This window comes from Hoplias malabaricus, chromosome 14 (genome assembly GCF_029633855.1).
Source record: "Hoplias malabaricus isolate fHopMal1 chromosome 14, fHopMal1.hap1, whole genome shotgun sequence".
Taxonomy (NCBI): Eukaryota; Metazoa; Chordata; class Actinopteri; order Characiformes; family Erythrinidae; genus Hoplias; species Hoplias malabaricus.
In genome coordinates this window covers 10,539,107-10,560,761 of record NC_089813.1, presented here as the reverse complement: position 1 = coordinate 10,560,761, position 21,655 = coordinate 10,539,107, and the positions used below count along the sequence as shown (strand labels likewise).

At 40.3% G+C, this 21,655-nt stretch overlaps 1 protein-coding gene across 11 annotated transcripts in view; it reads left to right on the top strand.

Annotated features, from left to right (window-relative positions):
- prdm16 (PR domain containing 16) overlaps positions 1–21,655 on the top strand; it is a 284,189-nt gene that overhangs the window by 135,742 nt on the left and 126,792 nt on the right. For all 11 annotated transcript variants that reach the window (XM_066643466.1, XM_066643465.1, XM_066643464.1 and 8 more), the window contains one exon: positions 1,371–1,720. In XM_066643466.1, the coding sequence (XP_066499563.1) occupies positions 1,371–1,720 (350 nt within the window). The remainder of the gene's footprint in view (positions 1–1,370; positions 1,721–21,655) is intronic.

The following is a 21,655-nucleotide window of genomic DNA, read 5'->3' as shown; positions in this document are numbered from 1 at the left end:
CAGCGTTTGCCTGTATGTGAAATTGACCGGAAAAGCTCGTGAAGTGAAAATCGTTCACCTAACCAGTTCACCTTAGTCATGCTCAGGAATGACTGCAGCTTTTTTCACAGCTTGGTTTACGTTGCTTACAAGTAAATAGCATTTCACTTTGAGAGGAAACAGTTTGGAGCCATAAAGTTGTGTTCTTGGCAGTGCTCACAGGGGGCTGAGTCTGGCTGATTGGAAGCACTCCTGGTGTAATTGCGGCCTAGTTAGCCCTGATTGCTGGTCCTGTGTTTGGATAGCAAACTGCAGTGGTACTTCTACAAATTACACTGAGTTCATGCATGTGCGGTGGCATGGTTGTTGTCATGGAGATCGGGGAAAGTGGCAATTGCAAAGCACCCCCTGCACCCCCCACCCCACCCCACCTCACCACACACACACACACACACACACACAATCCAAAGTGATAGTAAGATGGTGCCATACCTCAGCCTGCAGTTCCTTCTTTGAGTCATAGTTACTTCATGTTCTTTCTCACATTCTGTCGTTTCAGTACTGATAACAGTAGCACGGCCTTAGAAGGAACCTCTTGAATATCATGAGCATCCACACAGCTCCTCCTTGTAGTCTTCAGTCTCTTACCATCCTTAACCACAGCAGCTAAGCACCACAATTACTCTGTCAGGCGTGGAATGACAATAAACATAGGTGACTATGGGAGAGGCTGAGGATGGCTGGCGGTGGCGTCAGACCACAGGGTCATTGGGTCTTATTATCTGTAAGATGATCAGACAGGAAATGGTAGAGGCTGTGAGTGAATGGAACAATCCCAGCAGCAGTCTCGTTAGGCTGGAACAGTCTGGAATGAAGTGGTAACCGAGAGTCATTTCAAAGGGCTCAGGTTTTCCATTTTCAGGGGGGAGGGTTGGAAGGCCAATCAAGATATGATCCTACAAGCATCTATCTAATGACTAGAGTGGATGAGAGGTGTCAACGGTGTAAAGTGACTGATATGTAGTGTAGTGACATTGTTGTTGAAGTTATGCAATGGAAAGAAAAAGGTAACTTCTGTGTTTTTGTGCTGATTTGCAACAGCAAAATTGATAAGGTAGATCAACATAGATAATCAAAATTATAGTATTTAAAAAAACAGTGAAATAAGAACACTAAAGGTCAATGAATGGTAACACATTAAATATTTGTAACAAAAATGTAAAAAATAAGAAAACGACTTCTCCTCTGATTCATCACAAACCGAAAGTTTAATATTTGCACATAAGTCACTTTCATATAATATATTACACCATGCAAATTACACAAACATTTTTAATAATAATGACTGATGCTCTGCAGATAGCCTGACTCTCCTTATTTTATTGTTTCAGATGACAGCGAGGCAGTAGGAATCATGTACGACACAGAGCTCAACCCTGCAGCTGGCGAGAGTGCTGAAGAAGAGACAGAAGACAGCATCATGTCCCCAATTGCTGTGGGGCCCGCCTCTCCCCAACCCAACAACGAAGACTTCACCCCTAAAGAGGGCTCACCCTACGAGGTGCCTGTCTACATTCCTGATGACATTCCTATCCCCTCCAACCTGGAGCTGCGTGAGTCCTCCATCCCAGGAGCTGGCCTAGGAATCTGGGCCAAAACCAAAATTGGGATGGGTGAACGTTTCGGACCATACAATGGACTGCAAAGTGCTACAGTCAAAGAAACCACTTATGGATGGGAGGTGGGTACTGTACTATTCAGAGGTGTTTAGTTAGTGTTCAAAACAGAGGTCGCTATTTTCACAAAAATAAAAACCACAGAATGTTGTAAAGCGTGAATAATATACTTATATTTATATTATCAGTATAAATTGATGAATAACTGATTAGTCATCAGCTACTAATAGATGATTACTATAGATGTAACTATACAGTGTATTTTACTGCATTGCTCAAGACAATGGTCTTGATTCCATGCGATTCAAAAATATATGTATAAAAATATTCTCATGTAACATACTTAAAAATATATTTTTGATTCAGAGCAGTTAAGGATGATTATATATGGAGCTGTAATATACTTTAATTTTCCTTTTTTCATAATGTATAGCATGATTATAATCTTGACACTTTTGCCAAATAAATACAATAAAACATAAAATTAATTTAAAATAAAGTATGTAATTTATAATTGGACAGAGGCATCCAAATTCTGTGCTGTGAACATGACAACTACCACAACCTCTGCATTCAGAAAGCCAGATTTTCTTTGTTCTAAAATGAGTTCTCGAAGTTAATTTATAGAAATAATTGCATATTACGTTAATTCTGGTCAGAACAATAGCAATTAGACATTTTCTTAAAATCATTCAGACCTAGATTATGACATGTTAGAATATTTTACCCTGATTGCATAATTCGTTTTTTTTTTAAATATAATTTTAAATACAAGTGGTTATAATGTTTAAAAAATATGTGTAATGTTTACACTTGAGCTGAATATCTGAAAGGAAATGTATTTATGAAGACACAAGGCACTAAGATATAATACGTATCCAAGCCTATTCCTGAATTTGAGGCTGAGGTAAGTGAATCCTGTAATGATTAGCTCATACTCTGAAGGAGACATAGGGCTATAGAACATGGCAACGATACTCACACCATATGCATATTGTGCATGCAGCCTGGAGTTGTGATTGCATATTTGAGCATCTTATTTTTCATTCTCTTTTGCAATCTACTCCTCAGTTTCATTCGATGCCCATTTTCAAAATCCTGATTACTGAAGATATCAGTTTTTCCTCCTTTATGCATTTGAGTGCACTCATTTGGTCACGCCACACGATACTGGGAATGGAAGAAGCGTGGCATTTGCATGGAGCTGTATTGAACTATTCATTTTCATTTCAGCATGACATTGAAGGATATTGAAGTTGCTTCAGAAAGCTTGTTAGTGCCCACATGACCAAGACAGACCTAAGGTCCCCTTTCCTGACTGTCTGTATAGCCCACTCCAGCTCATATTCAGACACACACACACACACACACACACACAGTGGACAGTATATACAGCATATCAGTTACATTCTTATACTGTAATTATATATTAGACGTGCAGGCCATTGAAGGCATGTTTATTAAGGGAAGTATGTACAGAGTTTGAAAGCAAATACGGCAGCGCAAGAAAATATTCGTCATTAGATGATGCACTTAATTAGGAATAAGGAATAAAAAATGCAATTTTTATAATATGTGTTTCATTTTAATTGAACAGAGTCACCATCTGTGATTTAAACTCCTGTGTTGCAACAGTACATTAATTGTTAAGGATTTATGGTCTTGAAATGCCCAAAGGAAAATTATTGAATCAGATTTTTTGTGTGGTGTCTAGTTGGCGCTCCCATTGGTTCAATCTTAAGGAGCTAGAAGCCTTACATGTCAGGCTTACTATCCTCACACCCATATAGGAAGTGACGGTCTGTCTGCCCTTCGGAGAGTAACAAGAGGATGTGTACAATAGTGTCTAACCAAGCAACAGTATTTATCTAAACCAAAACATGAGAAAATATCAACATTAACTTACCATTTACTTAGTATTAGAAATTTCATAGGGGCTAATATAGATTAGCATTTTGCAAATGTTGTTTTTTTTCCCCTGTTCATATTTATGACCTGAACTAAAAGCCTAGTGCCACTGGAAACTAGACTGTGTTTCTATGTTAGTAACCGTACTCGTAACATATTTTTGCAATACGCTCCTTGTTCATGTGAGTGTTAAATCTTAAATACTACAAGCACATGAATGAATCTGTCTGCACTACTCTTTGCTCCATATTATTAAGGACAGACTGTACCTTTCCTCAAACATGCTCAGTTCCTTTCCCTCTCTCTCTCTGCTTCATTCATCCGCTGAGATTATTCTTAGTGATACATAGGACATTTAGTAGGCACACACTGTGAGCAGCCTTTTTTTGAATATATTTTTTTTTCCTTAGTATGGGTTCATATTTTGACTAGACTCTTGACACGCCCAGGGCTTGACTCCAAAAGCTACACTCTCCCTCTTAGTCTGCATTGGCTTGGATTCGCCACTAATGGTGCTCATCAGGATCCGGCCTCAGGAAAAAGCCTGTCTGTGTGTCTGCCTGACACAATGCTCAGATTTCAGCCGCCAATTTATGCGCTCAAGTACTTTCGCTTTACTTTTTATAAGGAGCACTCTCAAGGCTCCACTTGACAGCGTAACGATTGACGAGGAGCACATCTATGAGATTCTGCCCATGTACACACACACACACAGATACACATATGCACACCGCTTTCACACACTTGCTGAAGAGCAGGGAGACATCTGTTGGACCATCTGTGACAAACCATCTATAAAAGTGATACTTGCTGGCAGCTGCCGGAAACAGGGCGAGGACAGTGTGTAAAATCCTGTCATCTATTTTACTATGTATATTTTGTTTAAAGTTCTTTTATTTCAGATGTGTTTAATTTATTTATTGAAACATTGCTGTAGTTATTTATATAACTACAACGTTCTTTTTTTAGATACAGAGAGTGTTGCATTTAGGGAGAGTTACTTAAAAGAGAAATTAAGGGCAGTGCCTCAGAAAACCCACCCCATAAAAAAGAAAAAAAAATTATGAAAAATCTCTCGGCTTCTCTGTGAAACATCCTGTCTGCCTCTGTCGCTGGCCATGGCCAGAGGGGCCAGAGCTCTTATCAGGGATAGTCATAACAGTCAGGCATGGATAGCCATCACTGGACTCCCAGAGGAGCTGGACTGGACTACGTCAGTGCACTGCCCCTGTGCAAAGACAAATAGACAGTGTGGAGAGAGGAGTGGGGCTAACAGCACAGGGTCAGAGGTGTTAATAGAACTGGATTACAGCAGAGCCACAGCGGGCCAAACACAGACAGATACTTGCACACTTAGGAGTTGGTTTCAGGTTGCATTATAGGGGGAGTTATAGTTATTTGGAATAAGAAAGGAATATGGTTTTGATCTTTCTTTTGTAGGTTCTTGCTGGGTGTTGTTTGTCTGAATATTAATAACAATGAAATTTAAGTGCAGTCAGGGAAAAAAATAAATAAAATATAATGGCATAAGCTCTTAACAAACAATGCATACGATCCCCAGATCACAGAGAGCCCTTAAAAACAGGCGTGGGAAATATTATGGTTGTTCTTGCCCTGGCTAGATGTTTTTGTTCAGTCCCTAGAGGGATAAATTAGTTCACTTTAGGCCATAAATGACTGTATAATATGCCCTGTTTTGTAAAGTTAGTACAGTGTTTAAAACAATGAATAAATCACAATACTGTGATTCTTATTTCTTAATTTGTATTGTAACAAATAATGTTAGATGTATGTCATATTCCCACCCCTAAACAGAGGTCTAGTTGTAGAATGACCTTGAAATTTAGTGCTGGTGGAGACTGTTAGGAATACCTTAGATGACAAAGTCTCACCTCCTATTTAAAGCCCAAAATCCAAACTGAAGCACTTATTTTGGGCGTATTGTAAGATAATTACACTTGGAACACTTGAAGGTAAAAGAGGAAGAGAACAGACAACAACAAGTACGATGGAGACAATCAGAGGAATTTTGACATTTATAGCCTTTTACAATCATTTACGTCCTCTGTCAACAAGTTCATGTTCTTTGTGTTTTTTGTTTATGTTATAAATTGACAAAAACATAGCAAAACTGGATTTTTTAAAATTTAGATTGAATAACACTGTGCTTTTGTTATTGCTGCTGAAAACAGATGCTATAGTGTTAGAGTCATTTTAAAGGAAAAATGTGTAAATATATAAATGTGTTTCATCATTTACATATGAGTACATGGTAGGAATGAAATTGCAAGGAATGTTAAGATCTCAAGTCTAGATACTTTGTTAAGACTGGGAGATGTCACACTGTATACAGAGACACTGCACAGATGCATAAACCTTTATTCAACTCTTCTGGTTACTGAACTTCTTTTCTTTTGAAATGTGCAGACTCTATTACCTGAGTTTGTAGGAGTTTCCGTGCTGCAGGCCTGAACACTGGTGAGTGCAGTTACTCCTGCTGCCGGTGGAGAAGGAGGAAGCTTTCCTCTGTCTGTCCCCCAGGCTCTGCCTCTGTCCCGATTGAAGAGGTGTTAACTCAGATTCATTTCAGCAAGACGGACAGCTCAATCTGCAGCACGCTCAGCCCCCGGGGCTTCCACACAGCCTCTCTCCCAGCAGAACGCCTTCGCCAGCCAACAAGAGACACAGCGCGTCTATTTAAAAGCCATTATGCTTCCCTTTATCACAACATAATATAACACTGGCCCCTGCCACAGACTGTTTCAATCAGGTCTGTTCTTCAGTCTCCTGGAAGGGCCCCAAGAGAAAGGGCTGTAGCCGGTGGCCCTGTCGGTTTAGGGACCCGATAGCATGATGCTCTATTATGAGTGGGCAGATTGGGGCTGGATACGTTATTGACAGAAACGTTGTGGAATGTCGAGTGGACTGACATCACCTGACGCTGACAGTCAAGTCTGAAATACTGTCAGAGAGCCTCCATGGGGGACGGCTGTCACTGTATGTGTCCATCTAGTGTCACACGCTGTCAGATATATCTAGAGGCGTATGTGTGTCTGCAGAGGATGTGTGTTTGTGTGTAGGTGTGTGTGTGCCGTCCATTTATCCTGAGACAGTGTCATTCTGAGAGTGTGTTTGGTAACTGGGTGGGGGCATGCTGACAGAGTGCCATCTTTGTATTAGGCACTGTCTTTCAACCTTTCGTTTGAATGAGTCTTATCCTGAGCTTAGCTGAGCCTAAGGCAGTAATGCCACTGGCGCTCTTGGCATTTTTATGTTGCCATGCTTTGTGGACTTGTCGTAATAGACACAGTGGAATCCTGATAGTGAGGCAGTGTAAGGCATAAGGCTTACATAACTATCAATTCCATATTCATCTTGCTTCATTGTCTCTTAATCATAAAACCTTGTTGGACTACAGATAGAAATTAATGTATATTTATGAATACATTTACATATATTTACCAGTCTTTTAAAGCCCTCATATAATGGAAAACTAATCGCTGAAGTAAACATTGACTCCACACTCCAGTCCATATGGTCTGTATATGGGACCTATGAGTATGAGTATTCAGAGTATGAACATACTCTGAATTATAGATATATTTACCAATAAACACATGTATTGTTTACATCAGTTATCTCTCCCTTGAAGTGATAAAGAGTGTTGTTACTGCAGATCTATTTGAGTAGAAGATTTGTATTTGTGTGGGGTAGTCTGATTTATATGATGTGTTGTTCCTGACTGTAAGGAAGACCTCTGTTTCAGTGTAGACTGCAGTCATCCAAAACAAATGCAAGAAATGAAAGTGTAGCATAAGGGTGTTATGCTTTGTGAAGGACTGGTGCGTCGTGTCCCTCCCCTGTGCCCAGAGCTTCAGGGTAGTCTCCAGATTCATTTTGATTGACCAGATTGATCATGATGAAGTGGTTACATATATGAATGAATTAGGTTAGCAATAGGGCTTTGTTAATTGTCCAAACATGAACAGTTTAACACGTATGCTGTGTCATTTTTTTATTGAGTTCTTAGAAAAAAACAATGCTTCATTATATTAACCAAACTAATATCAAGCAGTCTTTCTTGTATAATCTCCTTTTGATAGCAGCGCACATGGTTGCAGTGGCTGAGCTGCGAATAGGTTTGTTTTTGGTGGTAATCTAATTTACTGTGCGAGCGCACGAGAGGCAGTTCTACTGATACTGCTTTATTCAACCCATTTCACCAGGGAAGTCAGATAGAGGCTCTTTTATTCATCACACCCGCATTGGGCAGTGAAACAAAGGAGCCAATGTATCAGGGTGAATCAGAGGGGACTCTTGATGTGAACAAGCTCTGCAGTGGCATTTCTTCAAAAGCCTGATTAATGATGTGTACACACACCATGCCCTCACAGTGTGACGAGGCGTGGTGAAGTTTTGATTTAAAGCTTCTCCCACCTCATGGATGACTCTTACTGTCACTGCTCATAAGCATTTGCATACTCATCCCTGAATCATGCCTAGGTAGATTAATTACACTGCAGTATTGCAAATATAACACCAAGTTTAGACACCTAACTGAGTTTTGATGGAGTAGAGGAAAATGTCATTCTGACGTATAGTTAGGAGTCATACATTTTTTCAGAGTTTCTTTAAGGAAGGGTACGAAGCCAGAAGTATGAGGTTTTCTTAGGAATTCCTTTCTGCTGCTCTTCTTTAATTTGCACATGGGTGCAATAAACTTGAATCTCTGTCCACATTTCTGCAAAGCTGCTTTGGGACAATGTCTTTTGTAATGCAACTAATAAAAAAAGCATCAGAATTCAGAATCAGAAATTAAGCCAGTTGATAAGTGACACATTCAATGTGTCCAAAATGTTATAATGCAATGTAAGGTCACATTTTCTTGGTTTCAGTGCAGTGTGTGATTGCAGTTATTTTTTATACTTTTCTTTTTTTGTTATTCAAGCAAATGTTTGCTGGTAATTTTAGTACTAGTTTTAAAAGTAGAATGATCTGAAAACCTGCATTCACTTTCAATATACTCTTATTTCAAATGAAAGTATACAGTAGGATTACATAATACACACGTTTTTTTCACTAAATGTTTTAATTACGAATGATTATTGGAGGATTACTGTTTTTTGTGTGTCCTGCTCTGACTTTTCTAACGGATTTCCTTCCATTTCTCAGATACGTTTCATTTGACCTTTACGATTGATGGTCTGGCACATTCTCCATTGTGTGAGCACATGTCACCTATCTCTCTGCCTCTCAACTTCAAAGAGCTTTGACCTAGTGATGACTTTGTTGCATTGTGAACTTTCTGTTTGCCTTCATGGCATTGGGTACTTTTCCATATCAGCATTTTTCATCCCACTGAAAAAAAGAGAGAGAGAGAAACAGGCCCGCCATTTTCTTGTATTTGCCGTGTTGTTGACTTAGCGATACTCAGGATTGGATGTCTTCGCTTCGCGCCTTTGGTATACGTGACAGATGCTCTACTCTTCATGGTTGTACCTCCTAGGTCTGCTTCAAATCCTTTGTGTCCTGATCCCTCCTTGACAGCCGGCTTTCATGCTTATGGTTGACTTTTGTTTGTCCTCGTGCTAACGTCCCTCGCAGCGTTTGCGCCACACCTCGCCGCTATCTGTCCTGACCCTACCTTTCACCTCTCTGTTTGTCCGCCTTTGTGTGGGATTGCTTAGCCGCCAAGCACATGTGTAGATAGCATATGATGTGCCACAGTTAGCAGTTTGTCTGGTCTGTTTGTGGGGTTGAGAGGTTTTTATCTCCAAACAGACCAAACAACGCCCCGAAATTCTGTTAGAGACAAACACTGACAATGATCAATGGGTCGGGATGGAAAATCAGCCATCACTGGACAAAGGTTAGAAACGAAGACAGAGAAATAACAGAATAGAGACGGTGTCTATAGGTTATTTATATATTTGATTAGTTTTTTATCATTAACACATTGAATTTTATTTGGGTACTATTGTGAAATTAATATATGTATGTGATGCAGTTATGAAATACAGCATATTTTATGTGGATTAAGGTATCAGTTAAAAGTTCATTAATGATCAATTATTATTAAAAGTTCTTGTTTTATAAGTGCAAAAAAAAGATGTTACAATAATGCGAATGCAAGTGTTAGGAACAGTAAACATGATTTAAAAGAATGACTTTGTGAAAAAGTGAAAATGAAAGCCACATTTTCTTCTTTATGTAGGAAACCAGTTTTTGTGGTGATTCAGAGTTAGCTCATAATTTAAGAATAACTTCCTATGAACCCCAAAAGTTGCCAAATACGGAATAAAATTTGACACTGCTTACGTGGTTATATGGCGCTCCTCGTGTAAATATTCTCGCACTCTTTCCCACATAGCGTAAACTTATATCTTCGCTGTGGTCTTTCCCTGCAACGTTGACCAGAGCTGTGTGGTTTTGCATCATTTAAGGGAAACCTGGGTTTACACACAAAAAGAAGGAACGCGTAAAAACACCACAGCTCTCTCGCTCGGCCCTGTAATATCTTCCATTCACATTCATTTTATGTAGGTTTTAAACATGCCATTAACCAATTTAATCCAATTTTCCCCGTTTTCGGAGCACTTGACTAGAACAGATTACATCTAATATTAAACATATGGTCTCCGTTGCTGTAGAAACATAGAAGCGCTGTTTTTCAGAGCTGTGAAAAGAAAGGGAAAAAAAAGTCTGTTTTGTGCCGCGTCCCCCGAGCGAACATTGTCAATTATTCCCATGAACATGATAATTGATAGCAGGGGAAGCAGGCTGCAAATTAAATGTCAAGATTGATTACCGCACTGATGCCTTATCATTTGTTAATAACCAATTACCCCCATCTGTTAATTAATCTCGGACCTTAATGAAAGTTATATAGAGAACAGGGCAATTACGGGCTCTTAATTCAGCTGATCTGGCTTTGTTGTTGTTTTTGTTGTTCCCTTTTTTCTTTTTTCACAGGTGTATGGCAGAGACATGCAGACAATGCTGTCAGTACATTTTTCAGTACACTTCTTCTGAACTTATTCTTTAAAACATTATTCTGTTTCGGCAGAATCAGGTAAAACTCTCTCTCTCTCTCTCTCTCTCTCTCTCTCTCTCTCTCTCTCTCTCTCTCTCTCTCTCTTTCCATGAACACCCATCATTCAGGAGCATGGTGATGAATAGGTCCATCAGGAGCTCTTTTGGCCTGAGGGCACGGCAGACGCTGCCTCTGCTCTCCACTGCACTGAATGATGACATTTGTCAGCCTTGTTTACGTTGCTAATTACAGTTATATTTTCACGCTGGAAATGTGCATTTGTCTCAGAGCAGTGCTGTTTGCCTCCTTTCCCTGAAGTAAATCAAAATCACTCTCAGGGACTAGCAGTGAATACTAGCTTCAGATGCTCATGATGTGCATAAGGCATTACAATTCCCATTTATGTGTGTTGGGTTTGGCCCTGGTGTGTTTACTGGTTCTGCTTTTGACATACACCTGCAGAAATGTGTTACTTGTAGAATGTTTATGTAGGTACATTGTGTAATTTTGAAGATAACCAATAAAATGACTCTAAATGCCATGATAAAAGTAAAAAGGCAACATTTAATTATTTTGAGAGCGTCACTGTGTGTGTTTATCAGCATAGTGTGGATATTACCTGTACTTAAGGAACACTGACAGATCACTGTTGCATCATCTAGTAACATAAATGCAGTATGGTATTTTGTTTATATAATCCAGCCCTAGTCCATGTGTCCAGTTCCCTTGTAAAACAAGAAAAGTGATACCCACTTTTTATCAGCCTGAAAATTTTAAAAGGCCAATAATAGGGGCCAAGAGCGCAATTATTACATGCAAACCTGGTTTGATTGCCAACTTTGATAATAACGCACAATACAATAAATCCATAATGATGACCACTGGATCCAGAAACCAGTGTAAAAGTAATTTAAGCTGCTCCAAGTTCAAACTCTTTGTCTTTGTTAGAGCAACACTCCAATGCCCAGGTGTCTCATAAAGTGTCTTTTTCTGTATTTGGAAAAGACAGATTTCTACTGTTATTGTAACTTTACTTGTAAGACGACTATGTAAAAGAGTGGTGCAGATTTTAGAGACGAAAGACAATGATGGCTTTATGTTAAAATGTGTTGAAATGTAGAATTTGCTTTTACACTGGAAAGAAATCTCTCTCTCTCTCTCTCTCTCTCTCTCTCTCCGTCTTGTGTCTGGTTGTGGTTGCAGCTTAGAAGAAAGGATCATGTCTGTTTTTGTTCCGTCTCTCTTCGGCTTAACTCATCTTCGTAAATCTATCGTCCACCTCCATAGGGCACATTTTTCACACTAATTTCTGGCTCTGACACCACTTGCTTTTTTAAAGACACTATTTAAAGATGGGTCACAAATTTGTCTCCAAGTTGGGTGATATCATGCCTGTGTGGTATGACATGCTGAAGTATATAGCTAGCTAGTGGGACCCATTATCTGTCAACGTTTTTTTGTTGATGTCTGCCTTGAGAATCACTGTGAAAATCGTTTTTTTTTAGAATGTAACTATTTCTTTTTTTCCATCTTTGTAATTATGTACTGATTCGATGACATGGCTGGCTTTGTTTGGAGAGAGTATGGCTAAATCTTTTCGTATTGACTGTGCAAACGTGTCACAGTTGAAACTACTCAGGGTATTAAAATTGTTCTTTTGGTGAGCGTGAACATGTGCTTGGTGGTACCATGTACTTAGCAATCCTGTGTTTGCTAATAGGATCACAAGATAGGATAGAATCTCTCTCTCTCTCTCTCTCTCTCTCTCTCTCTCTCTCTCTCTCTCTCTCTTGCTCACATACACACCCTGTGTTATCAGGAGAGACAGGGTGTACAGACTCTGGGAGTGTGTGTGAGAAAGGATGAGGTATGGGAACAGTTTTAATTCTGCTCACTTTGCCTCTTTGTCTCCATGGTAATGTTCAAGCCCTCAATCACTCCGTCTTGACAAGTTGTCTAATACTCAAGTGCTTTCTCACACTGCACTAGGAAGTGCCATGACATAGCCGTCTCCTGAGCCGATTCCTCGTACCACTCAGTGCCACAGGATTCAACCCGACGTCCATGTGCTCACGTCCCGGATCCAAGCTGTGACGGTCACTTAAGGTTACCAAAGCACTGATACGGAGATCAGCTAGATATCCCTTATCGTTTTTGTTCCATTCTCTTAAAGCAGGTGGACAACTTCAGTAAGATCCACAGACGTTGAGCACACAATGCGTCATGAGACTCGATAAGCCAATGACACCCCTTCCATGATAAGGTCTCTTTTTGGAGGGCATCGAAAGACGCACGTTAATGGTTGAGATATGAATTGAATTGTGCACAAAAGAGTGATAGAAGTAATTGTGTTTACCAGTAAACTCAGGGGAACTTCAGTGGTTTCACAGTATAGTACCCTCTGCTGGACAGTGTGGATGCACTCATACTGGTTTAAACAGCTGCTGTCGCTTCTATTCAATGGATTTGCACATGCCTCAGTTATTTGGAAATGTATTTTACCATTTGCTCATGTTTCTTAACAGTCCACGTACTTGTATGTGATAGAAATACACATATAAAACTTTTACATGGCAGAGGAGCTTTTCTAAGAGCTATTTTTGAAGGACCTATATGTCGGCCCATACTCCAATTCCTCTTTCTTAACTACATGTCTTACTTATCTTTCATAGTATACCTTCCACGTACCGAATATTGGGATTGAGAGTTAAGATTAATAACTAAGACATGAACCAGCAGTTTAATTCTTTTAGGCCAACACAAATCGTGGCTTGTTATTTGAAATAAATATAATGTTATCTAGCAGCAAAAATGTATACATCTCTAATGTAGAACACACCTTAGTTGCATTTTTGATACTTTTTATTAAACAGAACTCACATGGAAAATTTTAAAGTACATCTAACCATAAGGAAAGCTTCTTTTATATTAATCAAAAAACTTAGTTATTCATAAGATTTTGTTTAATCACAAACATTAGATTTTACACACTGATCCATTCACTCAGACCAGTGACACAAAGTGTTAGTAAAACAGCTGCAGTTAAAATGTGAAGTTAGTTAGTGGAACTGGAATAGTAAGATAATGTAAATCTTAAAACTATAAGCCACTAAATTTTAAAATGACCATTTATTTATATAAACAATTTATAGGAGACATTCCCAAAGTCTCTGTCTGCTTTAAGAGAAAACAAGTGAAGGGGTGTAAAAAAATGGAGCCTTTCTTCTAATTTCTTCCAATTTGTCATGAGATAAACACTGTGTTTCATCTCCTTATGCTTCTCCACCTCCTCTCCACTCCTCACGAGCTTTTGGACCTCATTCCATCTAATTCGGCCTTATCAGTGCAGTAATTTAGTCTGCACAGCTTGGGTTTCTGTCGGCCACCACCGGCTCATTGTCCCACGCAGCTGTAGTTTAGATAAACCCTCAGACGGAACAAAGTCCGGTCTGACCTTTACAGACCCAATCGCACTTGTTTCCCCCAAAACTAATTTCTGCAGCTCACAGGCCTGGGAGGGCGTTAGAGGCAGGATGAGTGAGCAGGGGACGGTGGGTGGGCGGGTTTATGTGACAGAGAGAGACAGACAGACAGAGAAATAGACAGCATAAAAACAGAAGAGGAGAGAGAGGATTTAGATACCTGGCTGCACCTGGCTGAGTCTGCAGTGCCACTCACAGCTCTAGCCAGTGTGCTCTGACATGTTATCGGGCCGTCCATGGAAGAGCGCACAGCAGAGCAGTTTATTAGTATCATAAAAGAGGTGACCTCTCATGCCTTTCATTAATTTACTGAACTCATATCTCACTGAATTCTGAATCTCATAACTTTATATTTTCCTCAGTGGGGATGTTTTATTTAGCAGATTCTCAATAGTTCAAATCAGAAGTAAAATGCAACCTCTGATCAGGTTTTTTGCTGCTTAAAAGGGTCCTCCAGGGCAATGAAAAAGTTACAAAATGTCATTTGTTGTGCGATCTAACCCCAATCTTCCATGTTTAACGTATGAAAGTTCTCAAAGCTCTCCATAGATTATCACAAATTTTCAACGACAGCCAGCAGCATGGCAGCATTTACATGACTGCACTCTGTGATCAGTTTTATGAGGTCGCGGCTTTAAACCATTTCTCCAATAAGGCACGATCACTATTAACCTCATTATAGAGATGTATCTGGAACATAATGCGTGTTAGCTGACCCCCACAGCCTGTAGCCAAGCTCCACTGAAATGAACTTCAGGATATGCCACTGAACAAATACTCAAATTGCTAACAGACCGTGTTGAGTTTAGCGTTACGATTTAGCATGGTAAGCTTAGATTGAGTGTTAGACTTAAGGTTAAAAAAAGGTTAAGTATAATTTAAGAGACATTTAATGGAAAGCACGTTAAAAGTGAGCTTCTGAAACTGTTCTGGAACTTGTCTTCATTAAAGATTTTACTATGTAAAATATGATCGTGCAAAGGTTTTAAGTTGTAGGGATTTAGATTTGATGTTGTCATGTTGGCAGAACTTCCCCAGATTGTAGTTTCTGAGTTTCTGTCATCTTCCAGTCTGTCTGTAGAGCTCCCCCTGCATTCTGTGACAGACAAGCAAAATGAAGGCGAGAGAAGAGCGGAAGGAGGAATGGGGTTTGAGGGGGTGGCACTAAAAGCTCCATTTTTACCTCTGTCATCCTTCAACTTGATGAGCACTCAAAGATGTAAATCCAAAATCCCACTGTCCATCAGGCCATCCCATCGAAAAGCACTGCTGAAAGGAAGGAGACAAGGCCCAGAAGTGGCTCAAAGAGGCCCCTGGGCTCGAGTGGCCGGCCCAGGCTCGGGCCGCCCACTCCTGCCTTGTCAGGGTCGTCCTTGAGCCTGCCCGAGTGCGGGGGGTTCCCAGGGAGATGGGAGCCCGCTCACAGACACACAGGGATTAACTTTTCACATGGCTGGGGGTCCGCTCCTGAAAAGAACCTGACAACCAAACAGCTTTATTAAAAAACAGAGAGAAGAAGAGAGGGAGGGGAGGAGAGAGGGAATTCTTCACATGATGGCCCTGAGAGAGGATTTTGGATATAGAGTGTCCCTGAGGTTTTTTCTTTCTCTAGTTCTGTCCCTTTCTTTCTTACATTGCATTGCTTTGCTCTCTCTCTCTCTCTCTCTCTCTCTCTTGGATCACCCTCTTTCGAACTGAATGACCAAATTGTCTCCCTCCACCTTTTTTTAATCCCTCTTTCCTGGACAGTTGAGATGGATTCCTGAAGCTGATTATCAGTGAAGTAGCACCATATTGTTAAAAAAGTCAGGAAAGAGACTTGGGTCTCCTGAATTAGGCAGGTCATCTCTGAAGGTGCTCAGGAAAATTAGATTAATGACAATTACTTACTTTTTATAAATGATTATATAAATAACATTAATGTAGTAACTGATAACAAGACTTTATACTTCTAAAAATATACTAATAATTTTATATATCACCTGGAGCTTTCAGTCATTATTTACCTTTAAAACAGTTTAGCCCTGAATGAGATTTGATTCTCTCTCACACACTGAAGCTAAGAATGTACATTAATGTTATTATCTGAACCCTATTTACTTTAGAGGGTATATTAATACTCGTGGGGTCAAAATTAATGTTCAAAAATGTTGCAATTTTGTATCAAACAACACTGGAAAAGTTCCACTTGCAGTTAGTACCCTCGGCGTAAATGGATAAAAAGTAATTTGGCAACAAATAAATTGGTACAGACTTAAATACTTACATTTTACCATTTCTGTTTCCAGTTGTGAACATACAGGTGTTTGCAGATGATTGTATTGAAGGACTGTAATAGTGAGTCAGGAAATCAACTCTGTTTAGAGCAAGCACTTGACATGGCCCATGGCCAAGCTGAGGACAGAGGGGTCGATGTAGTTAGTAGGGCATATCCTTTCACTGCCTTAGCCCACAAACTTAAGCTACCATTGTTCTGCACTCTGCATAATATACACAGCGCTTAAACAGGAACTGGGAGTCAGTTTGTTGCACCACTGCCTGAATGAATTCACACTTGACTGAAAATGCATATCTGGACTGTAGTATCTACATCATTTTTAACCTGAAAACGCAAATTCTATTCCTAAATTTTAGGTTGTTTTGTATTTCCTGTGGATTTTTTCATGTGAAAACACTCAATGTGTGTTAAGATATCTCTGTCATCCAGCCACAGTGGGAACTCTCAGGTCTTGAGTCCAAGTTGCTGGTGCAGCGTAGATTCCACAAAAACCCTGTAAAATCCCTATGATTTGGAAACTCTACAATTACTGCATTTCACCAACTGCAGCCATCACATTTCAAGATAAACCCTCCTCTCTCACTCTTCCGTCCGGTCACTGTATCCCATGCAGGGCGGCCATGCACAGCTCCTGAATGGGCATCAGAAAGCTGATCTTCTCACGCCCGTAAGGCAACGCGACTTGGAGCTGAGGCTTTCTGTGAACGATAAACTGTTGTGCTTCCTCCTGAGACCTTCCATTCTTCTCTTATTATCACTTCACTTACTTTCCTTACATTCTGCTTTCCTTCCTGCTTCTTCTCACGCCTTGTTTCTGCAAATCCTGGAACTGCAAATCTATATGTGAGCCCATTAATGAAGTCATTACTCTTGTAACTACTAAATTACATAATCGCTTCATGGTAGTTCATGGATAATTGATAATATTTTATGATTTTTTTTTTACTCATTCACTCAATCATCTTCTGTAACTGCTTCATCTTCATCAGGGTCACGGTGGGTCCAGACCCTACCCAGAATCCTTGGGGCGAAAGGCAGGAACACACCCTGGACATGGTGCCATTTCATCGCAGGGCATATGTTGTCGTGTTTTGCTGGGAGTTTAAAGACTTGTCCCATGTTCTGTACCCTCCCCAAGTAGATATAAATGTTCTTCTTTATTGTTCTTATTGCTTATATATTGTCTTTTACTTGTTCAAGAATCTGTTCAAGTTTCTCCAAACCTATTTAAATCTGTATCCCCATGGATGCTTAGTAGCACTTGACCGTGCAAGGAAAGGTCTTGATTGCTTTAATAGCAATACAGTGGCATGGGAAGTGGCTCTAAAGAGGAGCATATTAATGTGAATAGGGGGAAATCTGCTGCCTGCCACTGGGGAGGTTGATTAGGGGCACTCTGGAGTGTCAAACTGCAAAAAAATGATAGACAAATATAAGGGGGGAAAAAATTGACCGGGCAGTCCTCAGTAGTGTGGGAGGATAATTAACGTGAAGGGACGCTTGAATACACATATTCATCCATATGCACTTGTTTACCTGTGTGCATGCTTCTGCAAAGTCTGTTTCCCCTTATTCACACTTTAAAGGCATTCACGCATGGACGCTCACACACTCATAAGTGGACATATTTGCGGTGGCTGCCAAGCTTATGAAAAACAGCAGGGATTGTTCTTGAATTAGGCAAAGTCAGGGGCACCTAAATAGGGCCCAAGAAGCAAAGGGGAAATGGGGGGTCAGGCCTGGATTGTGCCTGAATTAGCCAGACTATTCAGAACCCCCTGAAAAGCTTCTGGGCTCTTTCTCTGCAAGCAAATTGGGAGGAAATCTGGCTATTGTCATGTGTTTTGAAGTGGCTGGGGGTTTAGCGAGGTGCTTACCTACAGATGAAAGCTGAGACAATGGAGCAGCGTGGTTGGGGTCAACAGATAGACTGGTGGAGAGCTGTCTCGGGTAAAAGGCCAGTTTTGAAATGATGACTCCTGTCTGCATGCCCCTGCCATTAAGGGAAATAGGCTAAATTCCACAATGACATTAACTTGGTTGGCGATGGGTTGCTTGGAATGTACACAGGGTTAACTGACTAAGAAGAGCATGGCAATTTAAATGTGTCTTCCAAAGCAGGTGTGAAAATATATTATCTGGTTTGTGATACAAGTGCTCTTCAGCATTAAAACCTTCCTGAGATCCATTTTTGCATTCCAGACCTATCTTCCCCGTTGTTTTGCTGAGCTGTTTTTGTGCGTATAGTGGGCCAAGGAAACCACATTGACACTTGGGCTAATTTGAACTCAGCCTTAGCCTCTGAGTGAAAGCAGGAGGCCTCGCCACTCACCAATTGACCTTTTTCAGATGAGCAGCCATACGCTGGGAAAAGTTCCAGCCTTGCTGTGCCTCACAAAGCCAGTGAATTGGATGCAAAGCTCTGCTCCTCTCTCTTTTTTTTTGTCTTCATTTGCTTTCCTCGTCTCAGTGGCTGTGAATTGGCAGAGTCTCAAAATAAGGTTTTGGTCCTTTTGGTGGCAGAGTAAGTGTTAGTAAGACCATGTTTTTGGTTGCTGTCACACATAATATATTATGCTATCTAGGATGGATTTTTATTGTAGAATTCAGAATCCAAATATTAATCTTTCAATGTAAGGAGCAACTCATCTATAGCATGGCTATTTAAACTCTGAGCCACATATGAACACAATGACACTGACACAATCCTAATTGGTGATTTCATGATTTAATGTACCATTCATGTAAGTGACAAAGCATGATCAAAGGCAGTTTTAAAAGAAAGAGCGTACCTTTTCATGTGCTTGACCTTGGGCAAAAATAGTAAGACTTTTCTGTGGCTTTTTAGCTTTTTTTTTTTTTTCTTTTCAAACCACCATTGCCACAAGTTAGTAAACTGAACTTCAGATGGCAGAGCACCATCTACTGACTCAGACTGTGTGTGCGTGTTTTAGAGGGAGAGAGAAAACATGTGCTGCAATGGGATGAATATTTACCACCGCAATGAATAATAATGAGCTTCTACGCTCCCAGCTTCCATTTAGATATTTTGTCTGACTGTGTATGTGTGTGCCACACACATATGGTAGCTAGCCAGCGCGTTGGCTCGTATTGATTCGTGTGCTGGCCGTCAGCCCTCACCTCTCCTCTCTCCTCCCAAGGCACTCTGTCCATGTTTCTCGTCAGGGCTTGTACCCTCTTCCTCCCTCCGCACCCCTGAGGTCTTCCGGAGCCTTCCTCAACATTCTGCCCATGTCCGCACTCTCATTAATCAACGTCAAGCCTAGAGCCCAGGCCGCAACAACAAGGCCTGTATTCTCCACTCTGCCCCCTCAAACGCTCATACATCTCATTGTTCCACCGCCCAATTCACATGGGCAAGAAGAAGGGGCCGGGAGCCCGACATGAAAGGGATGAGACTTGAAAACAAGTGAAGAGGAGGCGTAGGGCAGTGCCGTTGAGTTATCTTCGGGTTGATTCTCTACTGCAGCAACTTAACCCAGTGAGATATTGGGAGTGGCAAAGGCTGAATATGTCCTAACAGTATATAGTTCTGTACAGTTCTGTTCATGAACATTTTAAATCATCAGTAAGAGTTGAGCATAAACAGCTCTAGTTTGTAGTATAGATAAATACAAAAGTAAATCTTTTGTGTTTTGTGTTCACTGAAATAATTCCTAACACATTAACATTAGGTAAAGACACAGTGGTTTCAGCTAGTAAACATGCACAGTTCCAATGGTTAGCTAAGCCAAGGACCAGAATAAGTAGCGGTGAACTACTGTTAAGCCCTGCAATTACAGAGCAGTCTAAAGTCAAACCCTTGACCAGAGGTATTATTTAACTAAGAGTGAAATAATAAGCTGTGGCCATGCAGAGGATTCTCTACTTCTTCCCTATGCTCTCCTCCTCTTTGCAAGCAGTGTTGCAGACATGATCCTTTTGAATAAAAAATGCACATTAACTGAGTGAGAGACCCCCTCTTCCAAAAAAAAAAAAAAATGAGAAATAGAGAAAGGTCGATGTGTATGCCACTCTTTGTTCTGTGTTCATTGTCCCTTGTTCGTCATTAACCTTTGCTATAACTCCCGGATGGAGCTGCCACTTTTTTGTACAAAGACAGCACTTTTTTTATGCCTGGGGAAGGGGAAAAAAAAACGTTTAATCATGTCTAGAGGGAGAAAACTCAAACATTTTTGAAGGCTTTTATGCTGATGTAGAAAGTTTTGACAGACAACAGAGAGCAAAGCTTCAGTCATTTACACAGAGCCGAGCTGACAGTGTTGGTGGTTTGCATAAGCGAAATGGAAAATCATTTCAGGCAAGAGGGCGGGTTGACAGTATGTCTTTCTCTGTCTGTCTTTATTTCTCTCTCTCTCTCTCTCTCTCTCTCTCTCTCTCTCTCTCTCTCTCTCTCTCAATCTCTCTTTTCCCTTCAGGACCACAGATTCTTTCTGTCATCAGTGACTAAATGTTTCTAATTGTATAATATGCTGTTCTGTGGCTCTCCTAAGGGATGGGTACAATATTGAGAAACAATAATGTGTTTCTCATTTACAAACAGACAAATAGTTGAAGCAGACAAAATGCACCATCAAAACCTTGATTTTTTTTCCAAGTACCTTAACAGTTGCTATGCACATTATGGTATTGTTTACATACTGTCAGCTGCAACTAATGTCTTAACAGGTCAAGGAATTTCCAGTTATACCCAGATAAATATATAATAATAAATAAATAAATATATAAAACACACCTTGTCATTCAATATTTTTTCTTAATGTTTATTCATTTCTACATTGAAGACATCAAAACAATTTGGCCAGCCCAGGGTTCCTTCAGGAATAGCTGGTACAAACTGTGTATGTTTGTTGCATTGCACATGAATGGTTCTGCATTGCACCTTTATTTGACATTGGTTTATTTGGTATTAGTTTATTTGGTAATTTCAAAGTGTAATGGGTCATCTCTGGGTCTTTGAACTTATTCAAATTTGCCAATATTCTGATTTCGATGTGCAAAGTTTTGTTGCAGTTCCTATCATTGTTGTTGTGCTGGTGCCCTTTGGTGTTATTTCTTTCCCTCTGTCTCTGTCAGAATGGGAAACTCTTGGATGACAGACCGAGTGAGAGCGAGAAAGAGTGAGAGAAGGAGGGAAAGAAAGAAAGAAAGAAAGATATGGCACGGAGTGACCCCGGCCTCAATGACTGATGACCCCTTCTCCTGTTCACGTCAGCCCTCTTGCCTGGCCCAGTCACATGCCACATTGTGCGCCACTGTTTGCCAATAGACCTCTGTC